The sequence below is a fragment of the Furipterus horrens genome, unplaced genomic scaffold (assembly GCF_987537825.1).
Source record: "Furipterus horrens unplaced genomic scaffold, mFurHor1.1.pri manual_scaffold_6, whole genome shotgun sequence".
NCBI classification, from domain to species: Eukaryota; Metazoa; Chordata; class Mammalia; order Chiroptera; family Furipteridae; genus Furipterus; species Furipterus horrens.
Genome location: NW_028327176.1, coordinates 170,229,533 through 170,248,224, shown reverse-complemented (window position 1 = coordinate 170,248,224; position 18,692 = coordinate 170,229,533). Strand labels below are relative to the sequence as shown.

At 37.2% G+C, this 18,692-nt stretch overlaps 1 protein-coding gene across 2 annotated transcripts in view; it reads right to left on the bottom strand.

Moving 5' to 3' along the window:
- Positions 1-73: 73 nt before the first annotated feature.
- MYB (MYB proto-oncogene, transcription factor) overlaps positions 74-18,692 on the bottom strand; it is a 34,147-nt gene continuing 15,528 nt past the window's right edge. Inside the window, exons 10-15 of one of the 2 annotated variants that reach the window (XM_090280666.1) lie at positions 17,380-17,522; positions 16,320-16,434; positions 16,103-16,228; positions 14,884-14,994; positions 13,154-13,261; positions 74-1,335 (exon numbers count right to left, since the gene is read on the bottom strand). In XM_090280666.1, the coding sequence (XP_090136792.1) occupies positions 1,219-1,335; positions 13,154-13,261; positions 14,884-14,994; positions 16,103-16,228; positions 16,320-16,434; positions 17,380-17,522 (720 nt within the window). In that variant the 3' untranslated portion in view covers positions 74-1,218. The remainder of the gene's footprint in view (positions 1,336-13,153; positions 13,262-14,883; positions 14,995-16,102; positions 16,229-16,319; positions 16,435-17,379; positions 17,523-18,692) is intronic. The other variant, XM_090280665.1, reaches the window with a different exon arrangement.

Here is an 18,692-nt window from a genome sequence, read left to right as displayed (position 1 = left end):
AAGTCTGAGTTCTCTCCATTTTCTTAAGAGTATAATTAACATCCACAATCACAAGTAAGAGAGACATTGAAAGTAAGGAAAATAAGGACACAGCTTTATTTCATTCTGAGGCAGTTAGTACACTGTCATGTCAATAGTGGACCAAATGTCACTAAAAGACCAAGACACTCAACTCCAGCTTCAAACACAGGTTATGTGCAGCAGTTCTGAACCAGTCATGTGAAAACCAAAGAGTATGCTGACCAACACATCATAACTCCCAAATACTCCCAAATTAGAGAGGAGGCAGGTAAACTCAAAATAAAACATAGAACATCACCAACATAGATCTCCCAAAAGAAAGAAGTGCAACACAGGCTCTGATAAACCAAGAGTAACAACAACAACAACAAAACCAGTAACGAATGCAAAAATCTCCCAAACAAGTTTTCCAATGTGTTACAAAAGGAAAAAAGTATATATAAAAAATAAAAAAGTTTGAAATACTGGTGCATAGTCAATTACCTGACACCAAGTTTCTTCTCTTGTCTGTCCAAAGCTCTACAGCCTCTCTGATACTAGCAGCATGTCTACAGGCTAAGACCGTAGCAGCAAAACACATTTTTCATTTGGAATTTACAAAATTAAATTACTGAATAAAAATATAATTTTTTATAAAACTATTTCATACAGTAATAATTTTTAAAGCAAGCTAACAAAAAACTCATAAGATGGTTTAGTACAATAAATGTACTTCCAATGTTATTAACCATAAATGAGCATTTACAATCTTGATTAGTTATCCCATGGTATTAAACCAACATTTATAGTTAATGCATTGTGTTTAGTGATTGAGAAAAGTGAAATATTGTAGGACATTTTTGAGTGTAAAATTTCAAAAACCTCATCATGAAAAATACAAGTCTGTTGGATCTTCTAAAATACAGAAAGTTGCTTTGTTTTAAAAAATCTTTACTACGATATTAACAACTGACTACAATTCATTACCTAATAATTTAGGTAAGACTGTTACTTATTTTTTTAAAAATCCTTTTAGTTGGGTGGAATCCGATAAGATTTCATCCACCTAAAACGCACTTGGTGCCCTCTCAACTGTTGTACCACAACAAAAATAGGTTCTTCTCCCATTCATGAAAAGTTTCATGGAGAGGAATGGATATATCCAGAGTTAGCTTGAAGTGTTCTGACGGAAAACCATAATGCTTCTCAGGGAGCGTCTCACATGACCAGAGTCCGGGTTGAGAAGGTGTTCACGTATTTCCGAGCCTGACTGGAAACTGTCATCTGATCGTCCATCTTTCCGCAGGATGCAGCTTCCCAGGCCCCGCTACAAGGCTGAGGGGGAAAAACGACAACAGCAAGGTCAGACAGAAAGCATATACTTTAGTCCAAAAATAAAGTCCCAATCCCAGCAGAGCCAGAAGAGGGAATTTTGATCTCTAGGTAGCAAGCGGTGAATACCAGGGAGCTTTTGTCAGATAAAATCTTAGCTCTCCGACAACCCGGGACCCAGCATTCTATTTTAAGTATTTTATTTTGTTTTATTTTTTAGAGAGAGGGGAAGGGAGGGAGAAGAAGGGAGAGAAACATCAATGTGAGAGAGAAACATGATTGGCTGCCATTTTTCTATGCACTGAGATGCGCCCTGACCGGGGTCTGAACCTGCAACCCAGGCACGTGTCCTTCCCAGGAATCAGACCGTGGCCTTTGGGTTTGCAGGTCTTTGCCCAACCAACTAAGCCATGTGGGCCAGAGCAGGGCAGCTTACTTTTTAAAGACACACTGGGAGATAGAAGAAAGGACTAACATCTAATGGCAGCATCCAGATCCACATCCCGTGTTCGGCACTCCGCGCACGCCATCTCATTTGCAGAGCACAAATACCCCGTGAGGGAGGCTCACTCTCTCCTCCACTGGGCAGGAAACAAAGACTCAGAGCAGAGATAAGATGCCCAAGGCCACTGCGAGGACAAGTGGTGAAGCAGCTTTGAATCTAGGCCTGTCTTCTGTACAGCCCGGCTGCTGTCTGCCCTGCGTGTTCCTTCAAACTCAAATACGTACTCTGTGTGCCTTACTTAGTTCCCTGAGGGATATAAGATGCTTATAAAATAAAGACGAGGTAACAGGGCTTAAAACGTGGACAAGGCAGGGTCACAGAGAAATGTACTAAAACTAAGACTGTGAGGCTGGGGTGAGATTTGTATACAAAACACTTGCCATGAAGCACAATGCACCTGCTAGATGGAAACCTCAACCTTGGCTCCGGGCTCTCCGAGAGTCAGTGCAAAGAGGGAAGTAAAAACACAGCAGATATAAGGTTTGGTGTTTGTAAGCTCAAAACTAAGCCAATGGTATTTATTTATCTATTTATCTATTTATTTATTTATTTTTGGAGAGAGAGGGAGGGAGAGAGGGAGAGAAACATCGATGTGAGAGAGAAACATCATGGATCAGCTGTCTCTGGATCTGCAATCCAGACCTATGCCCTTACTGGGAATGGAACCAGTGACCTTTCACTTTACGGGTTTAGTCAGGGCTAAACCAATGATTTTTTAAAAGCACAACCATTCCCAACATTGACATCAAAAAGATTTTTCTTGGGCCCTGGCTGCTGTGGCTCAGTGGATTGAGCGTCGGCCTGCAAGCCAACTGTCACTGGTTCGATTCCTAGTCAGGGCACATGACTAGGTTGCATGTCAGGTTCCTAGTTGGGGGCGCAAGTGAGAGGCAACCACACAGTGATGTTTCTCTCCCTCTTCTTCTCCTTTCCCCTCTCTCTAAAAATAAACAAACAAACAAACAAATTATTTTTTTAAAAAGAGAGAGAGAGATTTTTCTTTTCCATGGAACATAAGAATAACAAAGGAGAGGCCTCTGCTCACTGAAGCCTTGAGTGCCCTTCAGGAGACAAAGTGGGGACAAGTGGAGTAGGAGGAGTGATGTAGGCAGTGGGCGCCAGGCCCAGGTGAGGGGGTGAAGGGACACCGAGGGACTGCCGGGGCAAGGCTCCAGGGCAGCGATTTTCAACCTTATTCATCTCATGGCACACACAAACTAATTTACTACAATTCTGCGGCACATCAAAAAATGTCGTTTTTGCTGATTTGAAAAAAGAAAGAGGCATAATTTTGATTCATTGACACCAGGCAGCTATTGTTGTGTTGTCATTTTTTATTTGTCAGTCTAAGGAAAGAGGTCATGCCCTGACTATGCAGTCAAGTACTGCATGTTTTAAAAATCCGGTGGCACACCAGTGTGCCTGCTGTGGCACAGTGGTTGACAATTGCTACTCTAGGGACAGGGCAAGAATAGGCAGGATTTAGATAGACAGGTGAGAATGGAGTGCAACCCAGGTGGAAAAATAAAACGAAAGAGTCAGGAAGCTGACATTTGTATGTTGTTTGGGTGAGGTTCTGGGAGGGAGAGAGAGAGGAAGAATATAGTGGATTAAATGACAACATTTAACAAGTGCTTGCTATGTGCCTCCCATGCTCCCAAGTGTTTTACATGTATCATCTCATTAAATTCTCCCACCAAACACATCCAACACTGCACCTGTTTTACAGACAAAAGCATTTAAAAGGAAGAGAGAATTTTGGGAACGTCCCCAAGGTCACCCAGCTAAGAAGTGATGAAGCAAGAATGTGAGTCCAGGCCCTGGTGAGCATAAAATGCTGCTTCCACTAGAGAGTTCTTATCAGTGGCAAACTGTGGGGTCAGGCAAGCAAGGCCTTGGAGTGTAGGAAGAAGCGCTTGAATGGGTGTAGAGGTTATCAGATTTTTAGCAAAGAGGTATGATAATTCTGAATGAACGTGGTATTTGTATGGTGATAGGGTTTCCTCAACTAGTGGCTGGAACAAAATTTTAGTAACATAAGATTTATAGTGCCATGTGTCTAAGCTGTAAAATCCCAGGGCACAATCTGGGAGTCCCCACTTCAGCTTGATCTGCCATGCCATCTCCTTACCAACATCAAAGGCACCGGCCACGCTTACACATTTACTGTGAAGGCTCAGAGGCTCACTGGGGACCTTGAACTACTATATAGCAAGATGGGTTATCGCAGCATTTTTCTGGAACTGTAGATGACAACGAGGACAGGATAAACATGACAGGCACTGGGCCTGACTTCTGCCACTGAGTCACACTGAATGTTTTCCGAAACAAAAATCACCAAGGTGGTTACAGCATTCTATGAAATAGTTCTGAATAAGGGATATTTCTCTAGGTTTCTCTGGTGTGTATCTGTCCATATCAATTCCATATTTTAGTTTAGTTGATGGATTACCTGTTGCTAAAATTTTTCAGTGCAGCACTGAGACACCAAATTGACACAAGAAACCCAATTTAAAAAGAACAAAATGTAACGCTGTCGTTTCAAATCTTGAGCTTGTGTTTGTAGACACTGCAGCAATGTGACACAGTAACTACCAGGTAGTACCAGGCAGTGCTTAGAATCAACAGAGCACATAGAACAAAGTATGTGGATCTTAAAAAACAAATGACTAAAGAAGAAGCAAAATGAAATATCTAAATATACTAATATCCTATACGTAAATCTAAGGTTACATGAAAATACACACAAAACCCAAAAATACATATTTTGTAAGAATGCGTGCAAACAAATGGAGGGGAAAGGGGAATGAGAGCAAGAATGGAGATAAAAGTGAGAAGCAGGGAAGGAGTTTCTGTTTTTCATTGGTGAAAAAATTTTCTACATAGCTGTGCCTCAGTTAAAATAGAATTAATTTCTATTTTAAGTTAATTCAGAATCCCCAAAATCTGTTCAGGAGACTCTAATACCAAGTATTGTCAGCTTAATATATTTTCAACTTGAAACGAGACTGTGTTTTTGTTGGCTCATCACTTTATTCATATTTGGCTCTTCCTCCAGGACCAGATATTTTAAAGACAAGATCAATATAAGGAAGCTACCATATATTTTTAATCAGCGTCTTGACAAAACTTTTCAGTCAGCTTCTCCTAAGTCAAATGGAATTTACCAAGAAAGAAATCAAATTGACTGAAATATTCAAATTCCAGAAAGCAGAGTATTTCAGGAGCATGAGCCCTGAAGCTCAGGGCCTGCAAAGGGCAAGATGACTTGAAACACCTGAATCTCCCGGTGTAGACAAACACCAGGATACAGGAGCCACTGTGTACAAGAGTCACTGTGTGCTGAACAAAAAGCCAACAGAAAAGTGAGTGGGTGCCTCCTTTTCTGTACTGGAAGAGCACAGAGCAACCACTTCCTGCAACAATGAGTGAATAAAACTGGTCAGAGTGGACACATACCCATGCTTTGGCACGAAAGCCAGAGCAGAAGGCCAGGCACTTGGGTAAGAAAAGAAATGCTCAAATCTAACAGCCCAAGTGGCAGCTGTCTCCTCTTCTGCTATTTCCGTCTCTTTCCTTACCCTGAAGCCCTGGGGCCCTGGGCCAGTTTTTCAAGCAGACAGAATAGTTTTGACAAACAAGGATTAAAAGTCTTCTGCTGGAAGTATACTGTTTAATACTGTCATGTAGATCTTTGTGCACCCTACATATTCCCCCTTTACATTTTAGTTTCATTTACAATAAAGAACTGATAAGAATTCCAGGTTTGTGCACATGAATTCTTGTGAAATTACTAACACATAGTACCATTGCAGACATGTCACTCTACCCAGGTTCATTTCAACATTAATAATCCTACCGCACATCCTCCTCCTCTTGCCTACCACCTTGCTTATCCTGAAATCTGCCTTTAATTGCCCCTGGGCGGGAGTGAACTGTAAATAGACTGTCAAAGCTTTAACTGGGATATCCTGCTAAAGCACTTTAAATAAATACTCAGATCCTTTGTAGAAAACAGAAGAAATAAAAGGAGACAAGACCAGGTCCACAGGTGGTTTTCTGTCAGATTATCTTCCTATTTTTCCTTTAGAATACAAATAGTTTTTTCATCATGCTGAACAACTACTGCTGCTATTATTATATTCATATAGCAACTTCACACAATAGCTGCTGATATCAAAAGCCTTGGCAAAGTGTATGCTCTACAATTCACAGGCCTAATAAGAAATTTGCATAAATCATTAAAAAAATGATTTGGTAACACCAAAGCAGCTTGTGAGATGGTATGATGTTTTTCTTTCCTTGTTTTTATTTTTAAATAATAAGCAGATATGAATGATGTCCAAAAGAATAAGAATAAGAATGAGCTGATTATTCTATTTAACACATCTGAAGAAAATACTTTGGACTAAAATTCTGAAAGTCAGAATTTCTTCCCAAAGGGGTATCTTTTTGAAATGTGTTAGTTATAAGAGATAACATAGAAATCTTTACTTGTATCTTGAAAGTCAGGGATGAACTTGAGATGAACTGTCACTAAGGTAAGGTTAATGTTTACCAAACTTTTCTCCTGCATAAATGCCACCCTATGCATAAATGCACAAAACCATAAAATGTCCTCAACTTCAAGGCTGTTAACATTTCACAGAAAAGGGCCTTAATGTTAGGGGACAGAAGGTCCAGATAGTGATGGGAAGTTGTCCAATGCACTAGTACCTCTACTTCCCATCTAGGCCCAAGCTAACAATTGCTAATATGCAGGGACTTTGCCTAAATTTGGAGTTTGTCCCAGATATCTTTAGGAGTCTCTTCCTTTACATGTTTATAGACTTTCCAACAGTTTATATCACGTAGCCTAGGGTGTCACAAATTTTTGGAAGAATAGTTCTTTCCTTAGTCACCTATTAGTTCCAGGCTATTAACATGTTGTGTACCGGGGTATTTAAATGCCTTTTAGAAATGATGAGAATTCTCGCCACCCGTACACAATGTGTTAAGATTAAGTGCCAAATTGCTCTAAAGCAAGTCTGTCTTTGCTGGCCAGAGGAAGATTCAACATCATAGTGTTTACCAAACCAAACCAAACCAAACCAGACCAAACCAAACCAAACCAAAAGGCCATGTCTTGTAACATCTGGGGCAGGACACAATGAGTTGGAGAGTTTGACATACCTTCCATTCATGTTGGCCTTTCTCAGGTCAACTGAAAAACTATACCCAGTAAACTTCCGTCATTAATTTATTTTTAAAATTTTTTAATTGATTCTATTAGGGTAACATTGGTTAATAAAATTCCATAGGTTTCAAGTATACAACTCTCTCATACAGCATCTGTATATTGTACTGCGTGTTCCCACCCTAAGTAGAGTCTCCTTCCATCACTATTTACTGTCTCTGACCTCTCCCCACCCACTGAACTTGAGTAATTTATAACATATATTACAAGCAGGTTGCTGAAATACTACCGACAGCTATGTAAGTTCTTGCCAGGACAAGTGGAAAAAAGTGACCCAAGTGCATATATACGTATCCAAGGGGGCAGGTCAGCAACAGCACACTGAACTTAAAACTGCGGGGAGGGCTCTATGCCACACGTAGACAGACTGTTTCCATATCTGCTGCCATGCCAACACAAGGAGCAAAAAAGCAGAGAAAAACCAGTAAGTCAGTTGTTTCATCTCCATAACACAAAGGTGACTGACTAGCTTTCTGTCAGGAATCAGCTGAATCAGCCATCTCTTTTGGTGACCCACTGACACAGTTCTGCAAGAGTGGAACAGGGAATGAGCAAGAGTGGACTAGAGGAAACCAGACACCACAGTGCAAGGAGACTGGCCATCGGTGAGGCCTCCTTGCCTGTGTTTCAAGGACAGGGCTGCACACGGCCTTTGCCTAAGAACAGATACTGTCAATGTACACTGGCAAGTGGGCTGCATTTTGAAAGCATCACTATATCCATTTGGACTTCATAGCAACCTTGAACGATGAGTGAAGTATAGATTATGGTCCCAATATATACACAAGAGCATTTTGGTCTGAAGAGGTTAATGAATTAAAGACGTGCATTTAGAAAATGGTGGCATCAAGACTAGAACCCAGGTTCTTGTTGCCTGCATACTAATTTATTACGCTCCTTAGCAATGCTGATCATGCAAAAAGGTTTTACCCTATTTAAAAAAAAAAAAAGAACAAACGTGTATTTCCTATAAAAATAGGAGCAATCCAGAACACATGGAACTGAAAAAGTGAGCTTCGATCGCTTCCAATAATATTTTAAAATTCACTGATGCTGTGCAAATGTGTTTAAATAATAATGGCTTGAGAAACACTTAAACTCACTTTTTAAAAAAAGGCTATGACAAGCCAAGTCAGGAAATTAAAATTTAAGGCTGTCATTCTGTGGTTACCAAAAAGAGGAAAGTGAGTGAGTAAAAAGCATATGAACATATCTTTTACACTTGGGTTTTAAATAGGAATAAAAGGAAATTATAATTTAAGAGAAAAATACAGAAGTTCAGAAGGCTTATAACTTAAGTAAGTTTCAGATTTACTAATGAAAATGTCAACCTTAAAAAATGTTTGGTGTTAAAATGTATTTATTTCAAAATGGAAAGCAAATGGAAAGCATACCGAGAAAATTAGGCACCCCTTTTCTCCTTGCTGAGGAGGGAGCTCAAGTGTGTGTGTGTCTGCCTTGGGCTCTCTCAGGGTAATGCTTTTTTTTTTCTTAAATTCACACCAAGGATATGTTTTTATTGATTTTTAGAGAGAGGGAGAGGTAGGAAGAAAGAGGAAAACATCGACTGGTTGCCTCCCGTACCCACACCGACCGGGACTGAACCTGCAACCTAGGTATGTGACCTGACCAGGAATCGAACCTGCAATCTTCTGATGTACAGGACGATGCTTCAACCAACTAAGCCACCGAGCCAGTGCTCAGGGTAACTTTTGTAGAGTGCACGCTTTCTAGGCTGAATGTTTTTGTCCTGACTTGTGATCGGTTTTGAGCTTCAAGACTCCATCCTACCCCCACACAATGTGGAACAATGGCCCAACGGGAAAACCTCATCTACACAAAAGATACAAATATCAAAAATGTCTCAGAACATTTATGTTATGAATCCCTGTCTGCTTTTACAATTAAAGTTAAAGCACCTTAAAAAGAAAACAAGAAATCCAACATCGTAAGATTATGCTGGCACAAATTACTTTTGGAAAAAAGTTAAGCATACATAATTTCAAAAAACAAACATAACATTATTTGTGCTTGATGTCTAACAATAGCTTGCATTTAGGCATTATAGTTCACGTATTAGGGGATCTATGGAGAGTTCTGATTTATTAAAAGGTTTTGTTTCTCAATGACAACCCACATAACAAATGGGCATACTTAGCACCCTGATTTTGGTCTTTATATACATAAAATGGTCAGAGCAACTAGGTGAAAGGGGCGGTTTCCAAGAAGAAAGGAAGGAAGGAAATATGGCTATATAATTAAAGCCACTTAAAGATTTTATTTATTTATTTTTAGAGAGAGGAAGAGAGGGAGAGAAACACAATGTGTGGTTGCTTCTCGCATGCCCCCAACTGGGGTCCTGGCCTGCAACCCAGGCATGTGCCCTGATTGGGAATTGAACTGACGACTATTTGGTTTACAGGCCAGCACTCAATCCTCTGACCCACAGCAGTCAGGACAAAGCTATTTAAATGAAATGAAATTGAAAATTATGTTCCTCAATAGCTGTACGTATATTTTAAGTGCTCAATGGCTATGTATGACTATGGCTTTAATACTGGACAGAGCACCTGCAACATTGCCATCAATGCATAAGTTCTAGTCGACAGCATTGGTTTAAAGATTGAGAGATTTTAAGACTTAAAAACCAAATACAATGTGTAAAACTTTCAATTTTGATCAAACAAATAATAAAAAGATTATTTTCTGGATTAATGAGGAAATTTAAATATAGCTCAAGAATTAGAATATCAAGGAAGTATTGTTGATAATAATGTGTGAGAACAGTAGTAGGATGTATAGGAAAATTTCCTTACTTTTAGAGATACATAAAAGTAAAATGTTGTATTGTCTGGAATTTTAGAATGCTTCATAAAAATTTTATTAAATACGGCAAAATGTTAATAATTATTAAATCTAAATAATAAAATATTCTCTGTACTTCTATGTATGTTTGAGATTTATCATAATGAAATGTTAAGCTCATAGCTTCTTGAATTTCTAATTTTTAAATATCAAATGTAATTTACACATATTTCTGTATAAGCATGTGTATTTATATGTACATTTGACGCTAAACAATCAAAGCCCAGTATCTGAGCCTCAGAAACAGTAATTGCTTTGTCTAAAGTGTTATTGCCATAATTAAGCCAGGGATGATTAAAACACAGAATTGCACAGTTACTGTAGTCTTCAATAAACTGTTCCTGGACCAATTGAAAGTTATTTAGACAATCAGATGAACAGGTAATCAATTGCACTATTACAAGTGGCAGATATTTTAGGAAGCATATTTAGTTGTTTTAATTAAAAGCACTATGATAAAAATATATAATTGTTTGGCTAAAACTCTCACTTAACACATGATTTATTATAAGTACAGATTACAGAAATAATAGGTTATATAAAGTACTTGAGTTAAATAGCCATGTCATTTAACAAAGGCACATTAAATAATATGTTCAATAATACCATCCATGAGAAATCTGTTTAAGTAGGTCAAATTATCAACGGAAACATATGATAAAGCACTGTTTTAAACAAACAAAATTACCAAATTGCATAAAAACTTATATAAATACTGTTAAATTAGGACTATATGAAATATAGGCAGTATAAGTTTAAATATTCAAAATTATTTGATTCATTTTCCAATACTTATCATCAAAGTTTGAAACACTTTAGAAATCATGTATTTCTATGGTATCAGAAGCTAGATCTCCATGACACAAAGCAAATGAGATGCTTGGTGTCTAACATTCATTTGCTTAATAAATATTTCTTAAAATGAATTAGTTATCTGTTATAAAAGATGATTAAAATATATTTGAGCAGTGTAAATCAGTAAACCATAGAGTGCAGACAGAAGCGTCAACTGTAAGATGAACTTTCAGGTCTCAGTCATTCAGTTTAGTAGAATTGACAAATACCACCTTCACCATGTGATGTGCATAGTTGGGTAATCTCAGTATACAGGTATTAGAATCTGTAGTGTCAAACTGGACTCATTGATATGTTAGAAATATAGATTAATAAAAGAGCTACTACTTAATTTTAAGTGTCAAAGAGAAATAATGTTTTCATGAAGTAAAATATAAATATGTTGATAATAAAGTTCAGTACTAATTTTTAAAAAATGCAATAGCAATAAAAACTTTAATGTAAAAATTTGGACAACCCATATTTTATAAGTACAGTTGACCCTTTAACAATGTGGGGGTTAGAAGCACTGACCCATGCACAGATGAAAATCAGTGTATATTGTTTGACTCCCTCAAAACTCAGTTGTCCCTCAGTATCTGGACCCCCATGGATACCAAAATCTATGTATGCTCAATTCCTTTATGTAAAATGGTAGAAGTCAATGCAGACAGTCAGTCCTTTGCAATCACAGCTTCAGTCAATCACAGATTAAAAATACTGTTTTTGATCCAAGTTGGTTGAATCTGTGGGTGCGAAACTTGAGGATACAGAGGACCTGCTATTATAAATTTATTGGGGAAAAAACCCACGTGTAAGTGGACCTGAGCAATTCAAACCCATGTTGTTCAAGGGTCAACTATACTGACAACTTGCCAATTTTATATATTATATATTTTATATCAGTACCATATTCAGCTTAATGGTTTTGGCTAAACACTATTTGGTCATGCCAAAAGTTTAAGGATTTCATTTTAGAAAAATAACCAAGGGTTTTAATGATAAATGTCCCCAAATGTATGTACATGTTTGTTCTTTGAAATTTAGGATGCCCTTTTTATATACTACTGTAAATGTAGGTTGAGTCCCAGGCTAAGTTACAAAATATATATCTAAAACTTAATCTAGCTTGAGAATAGCACTTAGTCAAATTCTATGCTGTGGAAACCAAGGGCCAAGCAATATAAGAAAGAAGAGGGAAAGAAAAACAAAGACATTTCCCTGGAGCCAGGGACAGCCTTCTAACCCATCTTCTGTGTCCCTCCTATGCCTCAGTGGAGCTCAGTCCCTTGGTCACCTCCCAATTCTTTGTGATATTCTGAATCTTCTGCACATGGGGCCAGCCTACCAAGGCCTGACTGACTCAGGACCCACTGCAGAGTCCCCATAAGCAACGACTTTCCCTATCCACACTACAGTCCACAGGCATCTTTCACCAAAGCAGCTGGGTCACATAGAGGCCACAAGGAAAGCAATCTGACTGAATTAAGCATCAAAATGTGCCTGGAACCCTTCCAGCTGTATTACTTGTATTATGTTCTTTGTATCACTTAAAAAATAATGCTAAATATCACAAATACTTAAAAAGGGGAAGTTTTAAGATACAATTTGGAGAGAGGAGGCCTATCACAAAGATAGGAAAGCCCTTTAAAGAAAGGGCAAGCTCTCAGAGGACCCAGGTTCCTTAGATGCGCCAGGGTTGGCGCAGTGCCTCTCAGGGGAGGGCTCTGCAGGTGGCTCGGTGTGGGGCTATTTCATGTTTGGGAACTGCTTTAAATAATTTAGGGGAGAAAATTTGCATTCTTATTTTCATCTGGCACAGGATTAATTTGGAATTTGTTGTATTTCATCAACATACACCAACTTCAGAGTTACAAGGGAAGCCTCTTTTGATATTAAAAACCAGCAGCAGATGGTCAAGAACAGGTTGAGCACACGACACTGACACTTGACTTTCTTACTCTGATAGTCGAACATATCGTAATTAATTTTTAGTTAGCTCATTTCACACTTCATTTAAAATCTAAAGTGTCTGAGTTTTGATGGAGCATAAAAAATTTAGGGGACAAAAAGTAAACTATACCAATGAACTTTTTATAGAATATTTAAAAGCAGAAGGAGATACTGACACTGCGTAATACACGATCTTAGTCTCAGACACAGTGAGAAATGCTTCACTTCCTCATGTACTAGAAACCTGCTCCAATAAAAATTTCCAGTGTGTCTTACCTGAGTGACAACAAAGAATTTAAGACTTTTTTTAGATATGCAGTTGTTTAAGAGTACCCCTCCTCTATATCTACAATCTTTAAAAAAAAAAAAAACAAGGTGAATTTTTCAGCGAATGACTTGCAAGAAACCAATGTTGGAATAGTAATTACCTGCAAGGGACTCACCAGGGACCTGTTTTTAGGTATTGTAAATGCTTTGAGAACATTGTCTTCATCTTCTGATACTGGAGTCATTAAAACGGAACTTGTAAGAATATTCTAAAGGGAAAGAGAATAAGTTGAAATTTAAATGAGGCTGGATAATATGAGAGCTGACACAATTCTGACACTAGAGAGAGTAGACTGCTATGACGTGATACACAGTAGTGGGAAAAAATGACGGTATCTGCCAGAAATTCTCTCCTCAATGAGCTAGGAGAACTCAACTATGTAATAATCCTAATCCCACTGCCGCAAACACCAATATGAAAAAAAATTAGGCATGAGATAGGTACTCAGAAAACATCTGCTGAATGAATTATTAAATATATGCTTTTAAAAATTAAAGATGTACTAATCTCTGGTGAGAGAACTACCTATTTTATATATTGGTACAAAGATATTTCAAAACTACAAATTAGTGGCAGTGCAGTAAATGGTTAAAAGCGTGTAATTTAAAACTAGACTTTCTGAGTTCTACCCCAGAACCCCACTTATTAGCTATATAATCTTGAGAAAGTGACTAAGCCTCCCTGTGCCCCAATTTCTCAGCTGGTATAATGGAAATGATGTTACCAATCTCGTAAGGTTGTTGAGAGGATTAAATGAATCAATGTATTTAAAGCTCTTAGAATAGTACTTATCACTTAGTACATATCGAATAAATATTAGCAATTGTGGTTACTAGCTTTGATTCACCACAAAGGATAACCACTCACAAATGACGAAGTTTAAAAATGGGTAATTAAGTGCTATAAAGAAATGAGCTAACAAACCATGAGAAAACAGGAAGGAAACAAAAGTACATATTATTAAGTGAAAGAAGCCAGTCTAAGAAGGCTATGTACTGTATGATTCCAACTGTATGACATTCTGGAAAAGGCAAAACCAAAGATCAGTTGGTTGCGAAGGGCTGAGGAAGAAGATGAGATACATAGGTCATGAACAGAGAATTTTTAGGGCAGTGAAACTACTCTGATATCAGTACTATAATGACGGATACATGTCATTACGCATTTTTCCAAACCCATAAAATGCACACCACCACCTAATACAAACTATGGACTTTGGGTGATAATTGCAACAAACGTACCACCCGAGTGGGGGATGTTGATAACCAGAAAGGCTGTGCATGCGTGGGGCAGTGTGTATATGGGAAAAATCTCTGTACCTTACGCTCAACTTTACTGTGAACTCAAAACTACTATAAAAAATAAAGTCTATTAAAAAATGGTAATGACAAAAGCAATCCAATATAAGGTATAATAAAGAGCATCTACGATACACTGGTTAGGACTATGCTGCATAGAACCCACCACGTGACAACTTAACAAGGAGGAAATACTACATTTAGAAGACAAATAAATAAATTAAAAGAAAATGTAAAAATTAAAATTGTTTTCATGGAAAATAAGTATATTTATAGAGCAGAATTTTTAAGAGGCAAGGACTTTCAAATCCTAAGAGAAGAAATAATCACAAAATCTGCAATAGAACAGAATCTATTTCCAATACATAAACAAAACCTCAATTTCATATTCAACACTAATCACCGTAAGAAAAGAACCATGTGAGAGAATATCTTGATGATGCTCTAAGGAGTGCTGAAACCACAGAAACCCACACACCGCACACAGAATCCTGTGAGGCAGCAGCCTCTCCTAACATGGGCGTGTACTTACTGGCACATCTGCCACAGGCGATGCCTGTGGGAACAGCTGAGTATTCAGACTCTCCCCTTCCCAGTGGTTTGAGCAGAAGAAGTTTCCTGCTTTATCAGTTGGCGATTCCACCTGAAAGCAAACAGGAAGTGCTCTGTTGTTCTAGAACTAGAATTTCCCATGAAACCTTTACACTCAAGAGTCAATTTCTGTAAGATAAGGTCTAAGGAGCTAATGTTCAACATGGTAACTATCGTTGATGGGCACTGTATTGTATGACTGAAATCTTCTGAGAGTGGTATTTAAATGTTCTCACCAATAAAGGGAAAATATGTGAGGTGATGGATGTGTTAACTAACTCGGGGGGGGGGAGAGAATCCTTTCGTAATGTATACATATATCAAATTATCATGTTGTACACTTCAAGTATTTTACAACTTTATTCATCAATTATATCTCAATTAGGCCGGAATAAAAAAAAGTAACTGTTTGGCCAGTCTCTTAAACACTTATCCTTATATGCAAATAAATTCAAGAGACACTGTATGTAACCTTTTAGAAATGTTTCTTGCCACCAAGCTAAAATTTTGATCCTTGAAACTTAGATTCCCTTTCTTTTATACTATGAATTAAAGATACTATTATTTTTAATTTCAATTTCAATTTTCCATGACATCTTGAGAGTTAAATATCTGTGTATCAATTATCTGTACATCTATGTGACGAGAGTATAGTTCAAAAGCTGCTTCTTTCCTTTTTCTTTATCTTCTCCAGCATGTTTTCTGTTCAAACATGAAGTAGATAGAAGTGACTCAGCTTCCCAAATGAAAGGCCACATGCCTGTCATCTGGTAGCACCTCTGAGTGGCATCTTATATGAAAATCATGTAGGAGCCCTGGCTGGTGTGGCTCAGTGAATTAAGCGCCAGCCCACAAACTGAAGGGTCGCTGGTTCAATTCCCAGCCAGGGCAAATGCCTGGGTTGTAGGCCAGGTTTCTAGTTGGGGTGTGTGCAAGAGGCAGCTAATCTATGTTTCTCTTGCACATTAATGTCTCTCCCTCTCTTTCTCCCTTTCTTTCCCTCTCTCTAAAAAATAAAGAAAGAAAATCTTTAAAAAAAAAAAGAAAGTCTTGTATGAAAAGTGGTGTTGTTATGCTGACGTCAGACACATCAAGCTGCCCACTAGGAACAAAGGGAGCAAGATTTATAGTCTGTTCCTTTCCAAGGATCTTGGATTTACCTCTTGTTTGATCTTCTTCAGTAAAGGTGGTCCATTTTCTTGAAATTCAGTAACAATTCCAGATTCATCAGCTTCCTGTTTGATCACATCCTGCAGGTCTTCTACTAGATGAGATGGTGTCTGAGGCTAAAGGGAAGAGTGGGCATGTTTGCATCAGAGGAAAATTTCTATCTAAAGTAATAAACCAACTAAACCCAAGAACTTTGTGAACACTTACTAGCAACTTCAGGGGGCCATATTTGACTTCTTGAGCTGCAAGTGCATGTTTAAATGGTGTTGGGGTTCTTGGAGAGCTTTCTAGAATTGACCTTTTGATAGCTGGAGTTCTAAAACTTTAAAAAGAAAATAAGTGTTGGTTCAATAAACAAGAACATATGTCCCTTACACTGCTCTACCTATTACATTTAGTATTTTCTACTGACTACAATAGACTGTTATTGATATAAAATTGGGTATGCTGATTAATCATACATGTATTATTAAAAAAAGATATTATATAGATCACATATTTTCAACTATACCAAAGTATTACACCCCCTAGCACTAAGTATTAAAATATTTTTCATCTTTTTCAATTGTTCTGAAGACACATCTACTGTCCCAGGTCTTTAAAATGACCATAAGCATTGCGAAGATATGATGTCATCTACAAATCAATTTTATCTATTTGTTAAAACAGGACCCATAATAGAAAACATGTTAATCTTTTTAAAGGTACTTATTGTACTTAGAAATAATAAGATTACAGGTTTATTATAACTCATATTGATCTTCTCTGACATTTCTTTGAATTGGTTAAGCCTATATTGAATAGAAATGACTGTGTAATCACTCTTAGGCTTCTAATCATTATTACCAGGGATGTCAGAAGAGGCCCTATCTACAGATAAATTTCAAAAGGAAAAACTAAGATTAAAAAATATGAACTGAAAAGACCCATACTCATTCTTATTCTGAGGTTTCTAATCAAAGAGAAAAGGTATTTTCAGTGAAGAAGAAAAGGCCTTATTGAAAAAACAGGAAAACTGAATGGAAAAGTTATATGAAGACTACCTCTGCATATATAGGAAAATTTGACATGAGCTTCAAAAATTAATTTAGTTTATCCTCCTACCCATGACCTCTAGATAGTTGTAACAGGCCCAGGACAGACATATTCAATGTGGAGTACACATGACTATATACATACAAATGGATCAGACATTTGGGGACTATATTCCATTAATAAAATATAAGTAAAAACAATAAATAACTTTAATCTTGAACCAAGGACTTACATAGTATTTTCCTTTTGAGCTTTCACAGTCTGGTCTCTATGAAATGGTGTTGTAACAGTCAATTTGTGACCACTGAATGGGGTGGAAGTTAAGGAAGGCATATCCAAGTCTAAGTTTTCATGATTACTGGAAGGATTTAAGAACTAAACATGGGAAGAAAAAAAATTACTTCAACACTCATTCTTTATACAGCCCAATTTAAAAATCACACTACGATAACAAGCAAGTATGTTTTACTGACCCATTATGTAAAATAATAAAGATGTGGACAACATGTAGTGTTGGACAGGGTATTGTTTTATTTTAATTGAGCACCAAGATTTGGAGTGTGATTTCCAAGAAACAAAATCTAGGGTCAATGCTGGAAAACTTGCAAAATCCTAAGAAAATATTGTTAATAAATGACACTTGCCATTAAAGAAATGAGATGCGCTCTTAAGATAAAAGGCATTACAGTGATTTTTTGGAAAGTAATAATTGTTTTTTCTTATACTCTGTTTTTCTCTCTAATGATTTATGAGACATTATTAGAGAAGGTTTATATTATGTGGAAAAATTCTTGAATAATAAAAGCTGTCTCTCGGAACATTAACGTTCTGGGAATATAATAGGTATTCCTCAAAGAGTTCCAGGGTAAAATAAGTTTGGGAAACACACATATCATAATCTCCTCCTGAAAATTCACAATGCACATCAATGTATCAAAAACTCTGAGAGATCCTGCAGTAAAGAAGCCAACTTTTAATTCAGTGCCATGCAGTGTTTTCCAAACTTATATATGTAGATGTTTTTCTGGAACATCTATTACAGTCTTGCAAAATGAATATTATCCTGAACATCCCTTGGAAAATACTAGCAAAAAAGCAAGATTATTGTTTTGGTGAATGTATCATCTGTTCATACTTAAAGCTGTTCTTAACACAAACTTGACGTAATTGGAAAAATGTTTTGAAGTGCCAAATTATTTATTAATGTCAATTATTTTAATTATTAAGAAATGAAAGTTTCTGATAAGAATTATAATTTTCATGCCTTTAAAAAATAGTATGTGAAACAAGAATATTCATTGGCAAAAACTGTGCTAATAAAATATTATGGCACAACCCCAAAGAGCCAACGTTGAGAAAATAAAATAAAAAATAGTTTTTCCTAAGCATTTGTTCTCATCCTCTTCCCAAACTTTTCTACTTAAAGATGGGTTGGAACCTTTAAAATTTCTAGTTGCAACCCAACCAATAGTTTGCTTTCCTCCTCCCCTGGGTCAGTGAACCACATAACAAGTGAACAAAGAGGCAGAAACCTGTTAAAAGTTT